Source organism: Cygnus atratus, chromosome 22 (genome assembly GCF_013377495.2).
Source record: "Cygnus atratus isolate AKBS03 ecotype Queensland, Australia chromosome 22, CAtr_DNAZoo_HiC_assembly, whole genome shotgun sequence".
In the NCBI taxonomy this organism is placed as follows: Eukaryota; Metazoa; Chordata; class Aves; order Anseriformes; family Anatidae; genus Cygnus; species Cygnus atratus.
The window spans coordinates 1,442,254-1,460,951 of NC_066383.1; the positions used below are offsets into that span (position 1 = coordinate 1,442,254).

The 18,698-nt window shown below is 45.3% G+C and overlaps 1 protein-coding gene across 2 annotated transcripts in view; it reads right to left on the reverse strand.

The window, feature by feature from the left end:
• Positions 1 to 18,698, reverse strand: part of ARHGAP32 (Rho GTPase activating protein 32) — a 259,950-nt gene that overhangs the window by 21,186 nt on the left and 220,066 nt on the right. For both annotated transcript variants that reach the window (XM_035555641.2, XM_050715088.1), the window contains exon 12: positions 15,840 to 15,989. In XM_035555641.2, the coding sequence (XP_035411534.1) occupies positions 15,840 to 15,989 (150 nt within the window). The remainder of the gene's footprint in view (positions 1 to 15,839; positions 15,990 to 18,698) is intronic.

Genomic DNA, 18,698 nt, shown 5'->3' on the forward strand with positions numbered 1-18,698 from the left:
AGAAAGCCTGTAAGAGTTTTAAGTGCAGGATTTGGGGAAGAAGCTGGACAGAAGTGCTTTCTTTGCTTTAAACAAATGCCAGGATATATGAATCAGGTTGGAAAAAGTCAATTCTGGTCAAGCAGAGACAGTGCAGGTCCCATCACAGCTCCCACAAGAGCTGTGGTGTTAAATCTCATGTTCAGAAGAGCTATAAAACTGAGTCAATATGCTCTCTTTGGCCAAAAGGCTTCGTTGTTTTCAGATCTATATGGGAATTGCTTGCATAGCTTGGTTTAAGCAAATACAAATGTTAAAGAGCTGCTACTTTCTGCACCAGGGACAGTGGAGTTTTTACAACTGATAATTTCTTCCCCAAAGCCTACCAGAGCGTGACTGGATTTAGATAGCTACACAACATACCACACTCACAGAAACATCAGATAGACCAGGTTATGACAGAATGGAAAAATAAGCCCAGAAGATATAATTAGGTGTCAAGTTAATATTCAAGCCACTTCACCAACCAATTCTTTCCAGTTGACTTCTCAGCCCCATGCAGCATCCACTGCCTGAGCTATCTGTCCATCCTTGTAGGCTTAAGGAACAGCAAATCATTTTATTTATTGTAGGGAGATAAAACTGCTCTGAGCACAGAAAGAAAATCAGGACTGAGCTCTTGTGAACATAAGCAAATCATCATGGAAAAGCTCACATCCTTGTGCACTCCTCTGTAAACCACCTTTTTGCCACAGCACCTTTGATGATCGAGATTTATTCTTACATTAGATGCCAAGTCTGATCAATTTGCCACGTGGCACAGATTCTGAATAGGTCATGTGGCAAATCCCCTTACATCAAGCAGCAAATGCCATCTGCCAGTCAGTTTGACTAAGTGCTACCCAACTTGGATGCTCTGTGCTCTCCCCTCCCAGTCACTTCACGGCTTTTCTTTGGGCTTGCAGCAAACAGCCAAACACGCAGCTAGAGAAGAGTCATTTCAAATGGTTCCTGGGAGTCAGCATCATCCTGGGTTAAGGACACATCTGCTCCACACTCGAGCACAGGAGAGAACAAAACCTGCATAGCTGTGTGGCACATCAGTTGAGCAGGAGCAGCTATACTAGACGAGACCCTGCAGCTGAGATGCCCAGATATACCAAGAGGCTGTCAATACTCAGCCGGTCAGACTCTAGTTTCTCTAGCACTAGGCATTTACAGCATCTCACACTGCTTTCCAAAGCACGGTGCAGACTTTGGGGCACGCAGAGCCCTTGTACACCGAGCAATGGCATAGAAAAAGCGCTGGAAACCAAGCGCTGCTTTTTTGGGGAAGGAAAACCATCAGAGGTGATTACCTTCTTCCGCTCTCCCCTGTAGATGGAATGGAAATTTTAACTTCCACTAATGCAGCCAAAGGCTTTTACAGAAGGAAACCTCAGCATCCGCTCTGAAGAAAGGCACCTCTTACAGCCTTGGGAGCTCGGAGCCGCACCACACTGCTGGCATTAGGAATCGGCCAGACAGCGTGCACAGCCAGGCATCTGAGCCAGGATAAGCAACAACTCCTTGCTGCCGAGTGAATACACATTTGGAGAGCATGTTGGTAAAATGTGCATCAGTCATCCACAATACCGTAAGCTAAATGTCTTGAGAACAGAGCAGGCGGAACAGATGGCCCTAAATCCTAATACAGTTTCAAAAAACATTTTTAGAGGACAACACTTACCCCTTTACGCAAAAAGATTCAACACCTCTTCAAGAAGAAAGTTTTAATGCTTGAAGTGGATAGGGTAGGAATTACATCATACTCAAGCGGTTGCCAAAGGGGCTGCCTACGTATTGCACCGCACCACAGTGTTAGGAGCAAGTGCGACCCAGGTATAAATGGATGCAGAAACCCAGAGGTGAGAACAGCCCCACCCCTTGCAGTGAACACAAAGGACAGCCTTCAGGTGTAGACACGGTTAGTGCTTTCTTTTCTTGTGTGGGGGAAGAGAGCACCCTAGATGGCAAGACACACTAGAGTAATGCTCATTTTGGTTTCTCTGAGAACCGGGCAGGACTGGGTGAGATGTCCACACGTACCTCTCTTCCCACCACCACCCATTAAGAAAGGTGAGAGGTCACAAATCTGTGATCAGTGAGCTAAGTGAGGATGCTGGGCTCAGCACCGAATCAGCCATGCATTTCCTTCTGCTAACAGCTCAACTGCCAGGGTCACAAAGGACTGGGCAAGGAGGTAAGGTTTTAAAGTGTCGTGGTGAGACCTGCTGATGTGTGGCTGCAAAGCCCAAAGATTTCAGTGGTTGATACTGGAGTCTGAATGGGCACCCCATAAAATCAGCAGCACCCTCTGAAATAAATAAATAAATAAGCAAGTAATAGCACATTCCCTGCCCACCTAATTCCTACCAGGGAGGCTGCTGATGTCTGAGAGGGGTGATGCACACACGGCACAGGGGGAGCCTACACAGGCAGCCCCCCCGTTTCTCTGCACACCCTGAGCACGGCCAGGACACCTGCCTGCACGCCCTAATTGAAGGCTGTGCCACAGGGAACAAATCTGCGTGTTTCCAAGGCCCTATCCTGCTGGGGTTTATCTAGCTGTGTCAACAAACAGCACGGTAAGAATGGTATTTGTGCACCAGGTCTTCGGAGCAGCAACCTGTTGTGACAACGTGAATCGGGTCAAGGGAGCATGGAGGGGAACAGTGGGCTGCAGCAACAGCAGCATGCTTCCTAAACCACTCCTCTGTCATGGACGGCCCTGGGCACAGTTAGAAAAATTAATATATTCTGAAAAAAATCTAGCAGGCTTGTTCTATGCATTTCCTAATCTGGTTGCCAGGACGATCTGTTCTTTAAGCTAAATATATCATGCCAGTGCCACAGATATTTTTGGGGGAATGCTGTATGGTTGGAAAAGTGACTGAAATACAAGAAGGGCCATAACTACACTTGAAGGCCCTTTGCTGGAATGGCGATTTGATTTTACTCATTTTTGAACAAAGATGACGCCTGACAAATGTGTTTAATCTCCCCCTCCCCTTTGAATCCTAAGCCCCTTAGCTACATATACATTAGCACACATTTACATGTGTGCATGCAGGGCATAGTGCCTGTTACCGCCAACACAGAACAGCAGGGTGACAGCACAGGCTAAAGCTTAGGATCGTGATTGTGAAGTGCACCAAGACCACCACCTATGGTTGCGACTTCTCCAGGTACCTACAGCTACCTTTACATAAACCTGTGTCCCCTGCCGCGGAGGTGAACTTACTGGTGTTCAGGTCCTGACTTTGGCTTTTGGATCCCAAACCAGTCACCAGATTTGAATCAGAAAGCTATGTCACAGCCGCAACCCAGGGGGAAACTATCAGGGATTTCTTCTCATACGCTGTAGCATCTACACTATAATGCTATTAATATTAGTCAATTACTATATTTTCCTGCGATTCTAATGACCAGAGTTGGTGACCCATGTGGTTTGCAGTAACTGCTGTGAAGGTCCACCACACTCAGCACCCCATTTCTGACAACTGCCACAAGCAGGCCACTTGAGGAAAGACCAGAACAAGGGCAGGGCACCTTGCACATTATATTCCTTCAGTCCCCAATAACCCACTGCTCAGGAAACTTCTGGGCCCAGAACTGGTGTCTGTCTTTATTAAACCCAGCACAGCCCCTTCCAGATCCACATTCCCAGGCAAATAACAGAAGTACTAATACCGGCTGTTGGGCTTATTCCTGTTCTGAGCAATACCATCTTCATCCACTGGCTCCAGATAACTTCTCTGCTGTGAAGTCATGGACTCAGCTGCAGCCTGCTAAAATCCACTGGCAGGTGCCACTTTTGAGCACCTACCTCTTCATGAGAATCCGAGCACCGTGCACATCCCCCATTCCAAAATCCATCACCTCCTTCCCATTCCTCACCCCCTTCCCTTCAGTATCTCAGACAGCAGGTAGTGCCAGGCTGGAGACGTGGATGCATCAACAAAGTGGACCCTGGCACATCTGATCACCGTAGCAGCTAAAGGAATTTTTTCAACTTGTTCCTGAGTATCTCTCAGCTGGTTTGAAAGGTTTATTGCATCTCCTAGGGCTCGTTAACTGGTTAATTCTTTCCCATTAAGAGGAAGCAGAAGTTTTATGGTTTTCATTCTGAAGACCATTTTGATTCATCTTGAAATCAGTCACATTTCCTCTCCTAACATCTTGCTTTTATTTTTTCCCTTTTAATCTTTTGTAATGGTCCCTCCCTGGGTTTTGGGAGGCTTATTTATTTATGTATTTTTAATTTTTTTAAAGTACGTTACTGGAATCAGAACTATTTGTTCAGGCTGGGGAATGAGGCCTCCCATCAAGCTCCCCTCTAGCAGCGTCGTTTTCACAATATTACAGCAATAAGGTGAACTGCCACATAAGCCAGGCCTTTCGGCTGGTTAATGGACCACAGCATGCTGAAATGCAGCTGCTCAGCTGAATTCCACACATAGCAAACAAATGCAGAAAGCTGAACCTGCCTCCCAACAGCAGTACAAAATAAACTGTCCTAAGCGCCACACCGAACCACCTAAGCAAAAGAAATAGCCATGAATATCAAGTACCCATAATGATAATTAGGAAGAATATGAAAAAGAATAGAACCGAGTGCAGGAATGTAACAGCAGGTTAAAGGCTACATTTTGAGCCACAGGAATATAAATTTGAACAATCAGCTACAAGGATGAAGCTTAGATGGGAGACAGCTCACTCTTAGTTGTCCAGGCTGCCTCTATAAACAGCGAGGAAAGTCAGGTACCTGCAGAAGATAACGTGCCCCGGGAACATGTGGTGCAATATAGGATGGTGTGGATTGTTTTAGGGATGTGCCCATTTCTTGAAACTTTGTGACTAGCTGAGACTTGGACAACTTCTAGACATCTAGAATGAGCCAAACAGATCCTGTCTCCCTTACCATATAAACACAAAGTTACATAAGAACCCAACAATGAATATCCTCATCCAAGGAAGTACTGTTGCTTTTACCCCAATCATTCTTCCTCCTATTCTTAGCTCAATTTTTCAAAGAAACTTCCAAGAATTTCCTTAAAAAAATACAGTAAAAAAATCTAATAATTCAGACTGTAACTTTTCTCAGAACCTCATTTCAAATTACTCAGTTCTGGAACTCTTCCCTCCGCCTTACAGTGAAAGTTACGCAGGAAATTCTTGTAAAACAGCATGAGACAGAGAGGTTATGGACTTTGTTTTCTTGCCCTGGCCTGTAAGGAACACCCTCTGCAGGAAGGCGCTCTGCCACCCAGGGAATCACCTGCACGTGCCATTTTGTAAGCATGCAGACCCCACCATGCCCTGCATGTTCAGAAAAACAACAACGAACTTGGAAAGATTCTCTTCTCCGGACTTTTGGCTCCTTCCTAAATCTGTGTCCTTAAGTTTGAATCAGCAGGATTAAGAGAGAAGAACAAGACCAAAGAGTGAACTTCCTCTGAGATGCTCTCTTCCTGATTTTCAAGAAGTGTGACCCACATTAAAATGATTTATACTGTTGAGGAGTCGGGTAAAGTCCAAACCAGCTACCACAAGTTGCATTATTTCCTGATAACGTGCAGCGCTTTTATTTGAAATTGTGACTTTTGTACTGTAACTCATGATAACGGAAGAGGCAGCCATAAAGCATGAGTCAGTTAGCATGCAGGTACCATGCAGCGCCCAAGTGTGTAATCAGCCTGCAGTGCTGGACTCTGCTTTTTAAGACTGGACTCTTTTTATTTATGGTAGCTTAGCCAGGAACTGTGTAAAAACAAAGTGCAAGGTCCAAGCCTAAGAAACATAAATCCCGTTGTGCTGCATCAGGCTAGGAAGGCAGTTCCCCACGCTTTTTAAGTCCTGTAACATCAGCAACACTCTCGGTGCTGCGGGTACGTCTGTGCCAGGGCATTTTTGCACTTGAGCACTGCAGTGGCATAAACCATGCTTACTCTTACTGCTTTTGCATCAAAGAGAAGAAGCTTGATATCGTACGTCTATCTCCCAGGTTGTATCCACCCAAGTGGGGATAATAACTGGGGTTGTATTTTTTTTTTTAATACAGAAATGCATCGCATCCATTAAATAGAATAAATATCCTACTAATACATTCATATGTAGGCTGTGTGCTAGTGCTTTCCATTTAGCTCCATTACACATACTACAGTAAGTTAAGACTGGAAAAGGTATCCACCTTGGTAAGAGCAGGGAGGGGTAAGAGCACAAGCAATTCCTGCATGTAGTGCAACATTTTTTCTCATGTTTGTTCTCCCTACAGCTGTAGTGTTTCAAAATGCAAATTAATTTTCAACTCCCTGCTGTCCTCTGGGTCACTCAGGCATAAAGAATTTCTCCTCTCACAGCTGCGGGCAGGGTAAAAAGGGAGGGGACTGAGAGATTGTCTCTTTTCTTTACTGCAAAAGCTTGTATTGCCTTCTCAGTTCTCCCTTTTTGCAACTACTTCCCCCCAAACAAGTCATTCTCCATGGGGACCCCACATACCTCTTTGTAATGCTAACCCCATACCCAATAATCTTGAGTTCCAGCAATTCAGAGGGCAGATGGTGAAGCAATAACAGTGCCTGTTATGTTTGGACATTTGCCCAAAATATCTCAGAACTATTGGCCTTCAAAAGTCCCAACTTGTGTTCAACGGGTTTGTGTAGCAGTGAACTCATCTGCAGCAAGCAGAATACTTCTCCACTCATCCCCAGTTTGGGACACCTATTGCTGTTTGTCCAAGCTGCTGGATCCGTCCTTTACGTTACAGGGGTTTCTCGCAGAGCACAGCCTGCCAGGTCTGAAGAAATGCTGAGGCACCTGAACCACACAGGCTTTTAATGATTTACAGAAGGGCTCGAGTCAGTTAGGCACCTTTTGGTTTCCAAAATGCCTGACATGTTTAGATCTGTGAAATTATGCAAACCCGACTAAGGAACAAAATAAATCTAGGAGATACCTGGAGATAAACGGAATTATTTCCTGCAGGCATTCACCAGGCTGTGGGTCTCACATGCTGACCTGTGGTAACACCTGAATAACCACTGTTTAATGTTTATATGCCCTTAACCTTCCAAGTACCTCACAAACATTACAAGTTTACCCTTGTGGCACCTCGGGGCAGATCCGGACTGTTAGTTTAACTTCACAACGTGGCGATGGAAGCAGACACCCAGCAAGTTTCTCGAGGCCATGAACTGTGCGTGAGAGATGGGGTTTGAGCTCAGGAGCACCTGGCTCCCATCACAGAGTCATTAAGGTTGGAAAAGCCCTCCGAGACCATCTGGTCCAACCATCCCCCTACGACCACTATCACCCACTAGACCATGTCCCTAAGCTCGCCCAGCTCTGACTACAGCTTAGCTCTTTGAGTTGATTGCCCAAGGCCTTTGGAGATGGGTTTTGATTTAAAAATAAAACTATAAATTGTGAAATACTGAAAGGAAACTGGTTTTGGCATGTCTGAGGCTAACAGGTCTCAATATATAGCCAATCACCTGAAAAACGGGTAGCCAAATGAAGTAGTCACCAGCAGGACAGCAGGATAAATGGAAGGGTATGGCTGATATTACCGTTAAGCTTGAAGGGGCTGTCAAGTCACAACTGCCCCACTGAATTACTGCCCCAGAATGCAACTTCACAACCATTTTTTTCAAGTTTATACATCGACTGTGTGCAGAGCTGCAGCAAACACGGACTCAGATGCAAGAGACAGGACAGTATTTCGGTATGTCACTGCATAACATAAAACAAGCAGAAAACGATACAGGTTCATTAGAAACAGATACGGCCGGTTTGGGCTCTAACATACAAGTCAAATCACTAAGAGTATGTGTCTAATGATTCCTCAAGCACAAAAGGAATCATTTGGGGAGGAGAAAAAGTTTACTATAACCCTATGGCATGAAGCATATAACCAATTTTTAAAGTTTCAAGTACTGAAAAAAGTTTACTGATGGAAAATCATGGCCTCACTATCTATGAACTGTTGTCTTTTGAGCTCATTCACGGGCACTGGCAGAACTGCTACAATTTCTTGTTAACTAAAGATATTTCTTCAAGAATCTGCTCTCTTCTGAGCAGCTGTGCACTATATAATTACCTTCAGTTTTCTCAATAGGATTCTACCATAGAGACAAATACTACTAAAGGAGGCAGAACAGGAAGATTTCCAGTTTCATCAATACTTGCATTATTAGGTAGGTTTGTCAGGAAACACAAGATGCAACCAACTGCATGGTTGGACCAGATGATCTTGGAGGTCTTTTCCAACCTTAATGATTCTATTTCTGAGCTGTAGCCCTGGATAGCAATTCTGCATGTGGCATGTGTTTTATTTATGGCTCTTTTGTCCCCCAGATATCTGAGGGCATTACAAAATTTATCAGGTAAGTAAGCATGCATTATTTTTCCCGCTGTGCCAACAAGGAACTCAGGATCCGCTATTTTCTTCTTACACCAATTTTAGGGTAAAGGAAGGAGATGGATCCTATTTGAAGGAACTTGCCCAAAGTCACACAAGAAGTATCTTGGCAGAAAAGGAGACGCATACAAATCCTTCAAATCAGATTTGTGTCCTAAGCATGAAAACTCCTTCGGACATAGAAATGCTTAAAAACTGAGAGAGGAGTAAAAGCATGATGCCAGATCAGAATCTACCTGGAGGTCTGAAATCTTTAGTTCACATTCAAGCTTTTCAGCTTGGATACTCTACCTATTAAGAGTACAAAGATGCCCAAGGGTTCATTCACAGAATTTATGTACCTAATATAAACCTTCAGCCTCAGTCACAGCCAACATTCTCCTCAGCCTGTTGTAATGACTGTAGCCAATTTAATAATTCTGACCTAAATGTTATGTTTAACACACACAACCTACCTTTTTTTGTGCAGCACTTCAATAGATCTTTGTAAAAGAACAAGAAGTTATTGCTTAAATAAACTTATTGATGTGGTTGCCAGCATTCAAGTCGTAACAGTTCCAAGCAGCCCTGGGGAACTGCACTCCAAGATCTCTCTGCTGCCCCATGACTATTTGCTATTTGAATCGCAGCGAGCCCACGTCAAGCTTGAGTATCTATTTCTGATGGGAACTCGACAAACGCTAAAAAGCCTTTCTGAAGCTAAAATCTTGAAGCAAAGCAATTCTCTACAAACAACATCATGAGCAGGCATTCATCTGAGCCTTGTGAACATAAACTGGAAGTTCTTGGATTTCAGGGGCTGTCTTGTGTTTACACTTAAAAACAGTACTTAGAGAGAGGAAGGGAAAAGAATAATACATTTGTAAATATTTATAGCTTTCTACTTTTTAGCAAAGTTTGTTTTACTTCTTGTTGTTAATGTTCAATTTCATCCTCAAACAGCAAGAGAGTGGGCACCAGCTAATTTACCCCCAAAGAGTTAAAACATCAAGAAAACCAAAAATTAATAAATATGTAAGATTCAGCTGTCCTGAATTCTAAATCAAGACTTCCTTCACAGATGGCAAAGATCCAAATCCATCCAGCCAGACTTTTATTACAATTAAAATTATTAGCTAGTAAAAGGGACTCCTCACATTAATATGAGGAACCAAAGAGATGACATATAGATTACAAAGCTTATCCTAGAGCTAAGGGGAACCAGACTTTTACAGATCCCTGCCAAGATGCTGCCCAAGATCTCATTCCTTGGGTTACTCTGTTCTGGTAACACTGTTCTTCCTATACTCAAATCTGCAATAAATCAGTATCAAAGGCAAATGTATCACCCAACGGCAGCCAGGGGATTACTTGAAGGAGAGGGTAAGACCAGAGGACCCAGAACAAACTGTGATGTCACCACAAGTCCCAAGGTGCTGTTAAGAAGCTTATCTGAGGAGCGCAGTAACCAGCATAAGAGAATAAAACCATCCCCTCTATGCAGTCGTTGCTAGTGCCCAGTACATAACAGGACCATGTCTCTGCTTCAATTTGATCTTGCACGCCGTTTTGAAAAGTCTTGGCTTTCATTGTGTTCTTCCTTTAATCCTACCCAACTTGTCATACATAATTGATAATAATTTTGGGGAATTGGGGAGTAATAAGAGGAATAGAAAGGAAGAATCAGCTATGTTAGTAAACTTTGTCCTTTGTAGACGTTCACTTTTTCAGCAGGAACAGCAGTACTCTCTCTCACTGTTGATCACCGGTCAGTATTTTCCAGAAGAGTTCTGACTAACTCAAAGGGGAGCTATAGATCCTTTTATATGGGGAACTTGTCAACTAAAAATAGGTGCCATTTCTAAACCCACCTTTTCCAGTTATGGAAACTGATGAAGTATCAAGACAACAAATGCATAAAGATGTATCAATGCAACACATACACGAAGAGGTACAAAAAATATCATTTGCTTTTTTAGTCTACAAAATCCTCTGTTAATACAGCTGGCTGTGTTATATGGCTTATGCCATGAGGAACACCTGTACACTGTTTTACTGCAGCTCACAGCTCACATTCCCAGAAGAGCACTGAGGCTCTCCTCTGGATCACTGACCTCGGCTCACCGACCCCAACCCCTCTGCAAGCTCCCGAAGCCAGAGGAACTGGCACCACCGCAGCGCCGGATCTGCTGCGCAGCCTCCCCGCTCCCAGCGCTGCTGAACCCAGCCCAGTCCCTCATGTAAAGCAATCCATCACTCAAACAAACCTAAGGGGCTCGCAGAGCATTGCCACCAAAAGATGGATTTATCAATTGTACTTTGTGGGCAACCTCCAGGCAGGTTTCCTGCCCCCTTTTGTCTGTGCAAGAGGCTAAAGCACAGGAGATGGGAGGCTGAAAGGAAACAGTCCGGGCGAACCGCTTGGCTTTAGCACCACTGTACTACAAAATGACGTAACAAGACAGCATTTGACTTGATTCTAATCAGCCGTTTACACAAGGACTTCCTAGCCATATATTTCAAAACGCTGGGTGTTGTTTTTACTTTTCACCTGGATAAAAACGAGGGAAGGAGCTGAATGCCATAACCTTGGTGATGTGCTGTCAGCGACAGCCAGGAACCCGTGCAGCCTCCTAATCCACCGGCCTCTCCGGGCAGCTGTGCACAAAGTTTGTGCTAACCACGTTGCTGCCGACTCCTACGTTGGTCTTAAATTCAGGAGTTGTGGAGAGCCACGTTTTGAAATGTTCTGAGGCACAAATGAGGACATGGTACAGATGCTGCAATGCAGCATTTAACCAGCTCCCACACTAAACAAACACATCCTCTGCATGCACAATTCCGCCTAATTGGGGTCAGGCTAAATTTGAGTTCTCTTTGGTTTCCTTTGAGAGAAAATATTAGGGGGAAAAAAGTCTACCTACCTACAAAGGAACAGGGCCTCCTCACTCGTCAGGGATTACGCTGAATTGGCTGCATCTTGCAGCTCCGCAAAGCAAACCAGCATGGTAGGTGTCAGCGGCACCAAACCACCTGGGAACATCGCAGGATCACGAAGAAACAGCTACTCCCTGCTGAGCTTGGTCCGCTTCCAAATGACGCTTCATTGGCAGGGCGAGTATTCAAAACCCAGAAGGAGCCAACAAATGAATAACGCACTAAAATTAAATGGAGACAGGTCTCTGAAGGCAGGCTGCGTTGGGCGACTGATAGGTGTTGTGCAAACCAACATGCCTGACGGGTGTATCACCACAGCCTTTGCTAGATTTAGACCCATCAAAGAAGTCAATAATCCCTCATATCAAAACTGGTTTTACTCCTCCAGGTACCAGCCCGAAATGCATTACTTACATGTGGCAGGAAGAGGAGCAACAAGGGCAGCTCGCTGTTACGTTCAGTGAAAACAACGCACCGACGGACAGCCGGGCCTGGTGACCAGAGCACAGGGCTGTGTGCGCCCAGCCCGGATTCCAGCTCTGAACGCTTCGTCCACTCTCTATAAAACCTGAGACTGCTCGGTTCCCTGACTTGGTGAAGGCCAGGGATATCTGATCTCCAGCAACCAGAACAACAGTCTTAAGTCAGAGAGGTCTGGTATCTGCACTGCTCAGGGTGCCCTGAGTAATCACATCCAACGACAACGAGCCACCTTCCTCTTTGACTCTTGGCAAAGTAGTTAGGGCCCCAAATCCCATCACCTTCCAGTGTGACTTACTGTGGCTCCTAATGGCCATTCTCAAAAGCAGCTTAGAACACAAGTGACTTTGAAAAATCATCCTGTGATGTGCCCATGACTCAAATCCTCATCTAAGAAACAGGACAACGATGCTTCCTTCCCTTCACAGCTGCCGGGTCTACAAGGACCTTTGGGAAAGGACTGTTCCATACCATGTGGAGGTACAACTCCTACAGAAGGGCCCCGTCATTGTGCGGAGGGCTCAAAGTGTCGGCACACTACAAACTGGCATTGAAAAAACCAACCAAACCCCAAACCCAGGACACTGCCTGTCTACAGCTGCCAGCCCAATAATCACTGCAATCCCCACCATGAGTCACCCGTCATACAGAAAGATCTTAAGGTGCAGTACTCATCCTTACTGTTGTTATTGTAAACACTCGTTAAAATCCTTAGCTCCCTCCCTATACCTGTTTGTAGTGTTACTTCTCAGGTCTCTATACCACAATTAAAAAATGACAAATTGCACCCTCATCAAAAATGAAGAGGCAGTAGCAGCAACAGCCTGCTTGCTCCACTCATCCCATCATACCTAGACACCCTCCCCTAAGGAGAAACTCTAGTAAACAGAGGTATTATGTCCTGAAGTTTAGCAGACGCAAGTTCTGTCACGCCAGCCTGACAGGCATCTTGCAGAAAAGACAGCGCTCGGCCCCAGTGCAAGACTAATCTCAAAAATTCAGGTAAACGAAGATAAATGCTTTGCTGGTTTGGATCCAAGTGCATGCTGAATGTACAGCATGCATATGGAGCTCTGCAGGATGGTATCACCCAGGGCTCTTGCTCCGTAACAGTAAGGTCTCATTTCTACATCTCTTTCCTCCTGTACATCTCATGCCTTGGTACTCTCCTTCTGACAGCAGCACAACTGGTGCAGAACGAGAGTTATACTTGCTGAGCTCACAGAAAGACAACGTGCTGCAGGAGGTAAAACCTTTCCTCTGTGTTTGTACATTCCCTTCCGGGTACACAGACATGCAACCACCTCTACGCTCTCCTAGCTAAGCCATCTGAGCCCGCTGCCTCAGCTCAGTGTTTATTAAAAAATGTTAGGCTCATTTCAGTTTTCGTGCTTCCATATTCCTTTTATTTTCTGTCTTTTCCTCTCTCACCATTGCCTATCTGAAGGACAAGCCCAGTTCAGCAAAGTTTCAGATGGTCATGATTTCAAAACTGGGATGGCTCACTTTGTTTCACAGGGAATTCTTGGGAAGTTAGGTTTTGTCAATTTCCCTAGGGTGATAACTGATAAAATAATTAGCATAACTCCAGTTTGGTTCAGTGGTGCATTAATGCAGAGCACACAAATGCCTAGCCACCCATTTCAAACACTGTGGACAGTGTTATTTTCTCCTTCAGTCCTGCTAAATCTTTTGGATGTTGGACAGCAACACACCAAAACTACCATTAATCTAAATCCATCTATAAATGCCTTGGGTTCTTTTTTGTATTTCTGAACTGAGATCTTTTATAGTTGTAGTCCCAGCGCATTACCAGTAGGTATCACGCACAGACTTCAGCAAAAGTACTATGTGCTCCTATAAAAATACTTGTTTATGAGGTGAAGAAGTAGGACTGCATCGCTGCTCTCTCTCACTCAACATGGAGCATTGCACTTGGCTCCGTGACTGAGGAACCTTAATGCTACAGAGTGAGGGAATCTTAAAATGCTGTGCATGCACAGAACTTGATTCACAGGAACCCAGAAATGTCTCCACAAAACCAATCCCGGGGATTACATCACTTGGAATACAGGTCAGAGAGCTGAATCACACAGAAAAAAACAATCCTGCTGTGTGAAATGGAGACATGGCCCTGTTAGCAACATTCAAATTGGATCTGCTTCACTCCGGGGAGTTAGGAAAGAGTTATTAAATCGAGGTTGAAAGCAACTGCTAACTTCTCAGATGAAGAGACCTCATTAGCACAGCTCAGTCACAATCACTCAGCTGCACGTGATGGCAGGGGAGGGACCAGTACAAGGAATGACCTCCTAGAGACTGCCACAGAGGAGCCTCCAGTGTCGTTAGGACAGTTTAGTTCAGCTCAGGGTGTCTTTTACTGCTAAATAAAATGCATACCCCTTAAAGCCAGGCAAAAAAGTCAGCGCAGAGAGCAAAGAAGAGCTTTAATTATTGCTGACTTGTGTCTAACTAAAATGGACAGGAGGAGGGCTGAGGATCAAAAAGAACTCTCTCCTTCCCATTAATGAGCTCACTGCTGGCATGTCTCCTGCCCTCCAAGATTGCTCCCACAGCATGAATATAAAACCAGCTCTATTGCTACCCAGTGGTGTAAATTACCCACTCCTGATGCAGTTCTTACATGGGTTACTGTATGTTTCTGCCTTCAAACCATGCAGTTTCTGGCTCTCTGATGCTTTTCAAGCCCCAGCAATAAAGATCTCTACTGGTTCCAATTAACAAGCCAATGAGCCTTGCCACAGTCCTGATTTCTTAAGAACAAGCTCATATTATTCACCAACCGGTAGTAAAATACTTCATGTCAGGCAAGGGAGTACACACTGCTGTTACCAACTGAATCCATTGGAAAAAAGTGCACAGAACAGCTCCCCACCCCTTTACCATCCCTTTTCCAAAAGGCACTCATATGAACAAGGAACCTAAAGTACCTCTGGCAACAAATTTAACAGAGAAATTTCTTTCCTACCCTACATGTCACTGTACTTCTCCTTGAGCTCTACTCAAAAGCTGGGAGACATCAGGTTAAGAACTCTGGCAGATGAGGTCTACGCAGATATGAGCCACGGCCCAGTATCTACTGCATTAGGCAAGGAGCAAAAATATGAAACAGATCAACAAACTGACAGAGCCAGACAGCGATGCTATACCCATCACTAATTTCCTGATGGCTCTAACTCCTGGGCAAACTGGCTGCGGCCCATCGCTGCTCCACACTGCTTTCCTAAAAAACCCTCAGCACGGGCCATCTGTGGGAACGACCTCGGCGAGTGAACTGTGGAAGAATGTGTGTCCTCTGTTTGCTACTCAGCAGTGCAGGTACCTCCCTGATTTTCACAGCCTAGATTGGAGATGTCCCAGTGAGATGGTAGGAAAGAGCACACGAAACAAAAGTTCATCCAAGGAAGAGTAGTAACAATTGTGTAATTTTTTCTTGGAATGGAGAGCTTATCTTTGCTGCCTCCCTAAAATGCTGACGGGAAGGTGGAAGGGTTAGAGAAGACCTATAGGGAAGTCACCGTAACAGAAAGAGAAAATAAAGCTATAACAAAATATAATATCCAGTTAATTCCTGTACATTTTCTGAAACCAAGAGGAAGGGCACATGAAGAATCTACACTGCAGATTATGCTAGAATCAAACAAAGGAAGTGAGTTGGAGAGAAATGTATGGATTTAACACAGCAGTTACTTACTCACTGACGCAACAATGAAGTTTATTTCCCTGTCAAAAAATATTTAGTATTTATTTGAAGACTTCAAGAAGTTGAGAACTCATCTTCAGTAGTTCCCATCCACCTTCAGTGCTCCCATGTCAAACCATGATGCTTGCTTCTTATTAGCATTAGTCTCAATTCATCTTTCAGCCATCGATTCTCAATACACATTTCTCTGCTGGTATCAACTACCCCTTTGCTAGATATGATCCCTCTTTAGTAAGATTCCCAACAGAGGAAGAACTCAAAAAATGGGTTGTTCCTTACCATCATGGCCAGAGTTGAGAAGATGCTCTCCCAGGTCACAGCCAAACACCCTTTCCTTCAGGATCCCCCGCTGCTTCAGTTTCTGCTTTGTTGGGCGCGACTTCATGAATGTACGGAGGAAGGTGATGAGCTTGCCGTGTTTTTTTGACACTGCACAACAAAATAAAGAAACCACTTCAGGCCAAGCAGAACACATTCTACAGAGCATGTAAAAACAGTAGCAACATTAATATGAATTATTTACAGAAACAGATTTTCCAAGGTCCGATACTAAACCAAGAGTTTGCTTTTGTTCTAATCCCTGGCCAATGCAGAAATGACACGACAGCTGAAATGGAAGAATTTAACACAAAGATAAATTTACCCAAAATGCAGCTTCAGGTGGCGCTTTACTAAAGCACTGTCACCGTACAGAGGCGGAGGGGCAGCACCTGTAACGTGCGTCTGTGCAAGAGGAACGAGGCTAAGCTAGCAAAACCTGTAATCTCTTCCACATTGACAAACACGGTCTGTAGTCTCTAAGCAGAAAGAAATGCTTTGTTACTGGCTCCCATTCTAGTAGCCTTAGGCTCCTCCAGAGCAAATGAGTGACTGACAGTATCTGAACTTAGAGGATGCTCAGCTCCGGGTGCCACAGCCTGCCCTTCCGGCACACCTTCCAGCACTCCTGCCCTTCCTGCAGCCCTGCTGCACGTGGGGAAGCCCAGCCCAGAGCAGCGTTAGCTCCCTCAGCTGTCTTGGTTTTATTTAATAGAAAACCAAGGTGGCTGATCTGAAGAGATGCAGTTTCCCTCCTGCAGAAAGAATACACGAAGTCTACAAAGGGACAAGAACGCAGCTCAGGAGCTGTCCCTCTACACCTTCAGCTCGTTTCCCACCCAACGCTGCGTGGTCTCGGCTCTGCTGGTGAAACAAGTCACTGTGTCCAAGCCAGCCGATCCCGCTAAGGAGTGAAAACCAGAGCAGCCCAGGCAGCTGCCCCTCTCCTGAGGGCAGTAGGGGTGGCACGGCTGGGCCGCAGGCAACTGGGAGCAGAGGCTGAGCAGGGGATGGGTCAGGAAGGATTGGGTTGGAAGGGAAGCAAAGCCCCTGACAGCCAGCTCTTCTTGAGGCCCACTGAAAGCACGAGGGTGACACAAAAGAGCTCCGGCCTCCCCAGCAGAAGTGCCACTGTAGACGTGATTTTAAAGCAGTTTAACTTTCACAGAGGAGCTCTGCTGGAAAGAGCCTGTCGCTCGGCTCACACGGCCGTGCTCTGCGAGGCAGCCTTGGTCGCTCCAGGCAGAGGGGACGGCTCCTGCAGCCCTGCGAGGCTGCAGCGGTTGCGTCCCTGAGCTTCTGTCTCAGAAACCAGGGAGGAAAGCCCACCATCCAGCCCATCTGCATGAAACTGTGAGTACTGTAGGCAAATTTCAGCCGAGCAACGTTGTCCAGCGAACAGCAGAACCAGCCCCTGGTGACAAAAATGCGTTTCTTCAGTGTCACCACTGCTCAGGAGCGCGTACAACTTGAAATTCTGTGAGCAGCTTTGGGTCTTGGGGCTCAGCAAAAGGGAGAATCATGCAGCAATGCTTCATACAGGCAGACAGGATATTCTTCAACCGGACAATATGGAAAACCTTGTCCAAGGACAAGGTTGTATCATGTTATACTTTACAATGCTTGAATCCCTTTACACAGCTGTATCGTGCCGTCTATTTCACCAGGTATGAACAGAATCCCTCCATTTATAATAAGCCTAATATAAAGGACCTTAAAATATTTCTGTTTGTTTGAATAGGGCAGGGTTTTGCTCTTGGATAAAGTCCCTTTTAGCAGCATGGCACTACATTGATCTGCAGCAGCCAAATACATCTGAATACCTGAAATCCTAAAATCTCAAACAAAACCCTGGCCTGCATTTGCACCAATCAAACCCAAATCATTTAAGAAAATGCAGAAGCACTGAGGAGGACAAACTGACTATGGGGCCTTTAATTAAAGGAATGTTGTCGGTTTGCTGAGGCTTTTTAATTACACACCACAAATGGACAGATTGTGCCGACACGCCAAACAAAGCTAGGACAGATTTTGGTTGTATCCATCATCATAGTAAAGTAATGGCTCATTCCTCATCTCCTACCAACCCTGCTCAAAACCACATGGAGGCAGAGTCTCAGCCTGACTTGTGTGGAGTTTCAGAGGGTTAACAACCCCAGGCTCCTGTGATTGTGTCACCGGAGCCGATGGACCCCAGACAGACACTTTCACCAGTCTGACAAATAAAGCAATCACTAACACACACGTATTCATGTGAATCACTTCACAGACTCTGTACACAGCTCTTCGTGAAGTGTCTTGCTTGACTGAATGACAAATGAATCCATCACATAACGGATGTAAAAATGTAGGGAAATGCATCCAGTGCCAGCACTGCAGAAGTTCTGCCGAAGCTAGGGACCAGGCCAGCCCGTGACCTCTGGCGTGAAATACAAGGGTGCAGTGGATGCGCCGCCCTGCTCCAAGGACGTGCTTGGCTTGGTGCTGAAACACGCCTACACCACTAACCAGAACGGAGACCCGAGTTTTTAAAACAGAATAAATCTGTCCTGCCTTTAAGCTGCTCAGCGCAGGTTAAAATAATTGTCTTGTTTTCTGTATCATTAAGCAGGCTCCTCCAAACGCACTCCCCTAGTGTACCTGTGCAACAGTCCATGACACTGTCAGGGTGATGCCTGAGCAGATTAGGGAACCAGAAAATCACTTATCGATAGCCTGTTGAGACACTTGCATAGTTCCTTGGTTAAGCACAGCTTCCTGCCCCAGTCTGCTCTGAATCACTGCCTACTCCGTGCGAGTGTTTCCCAGGCTAAGCCGGCT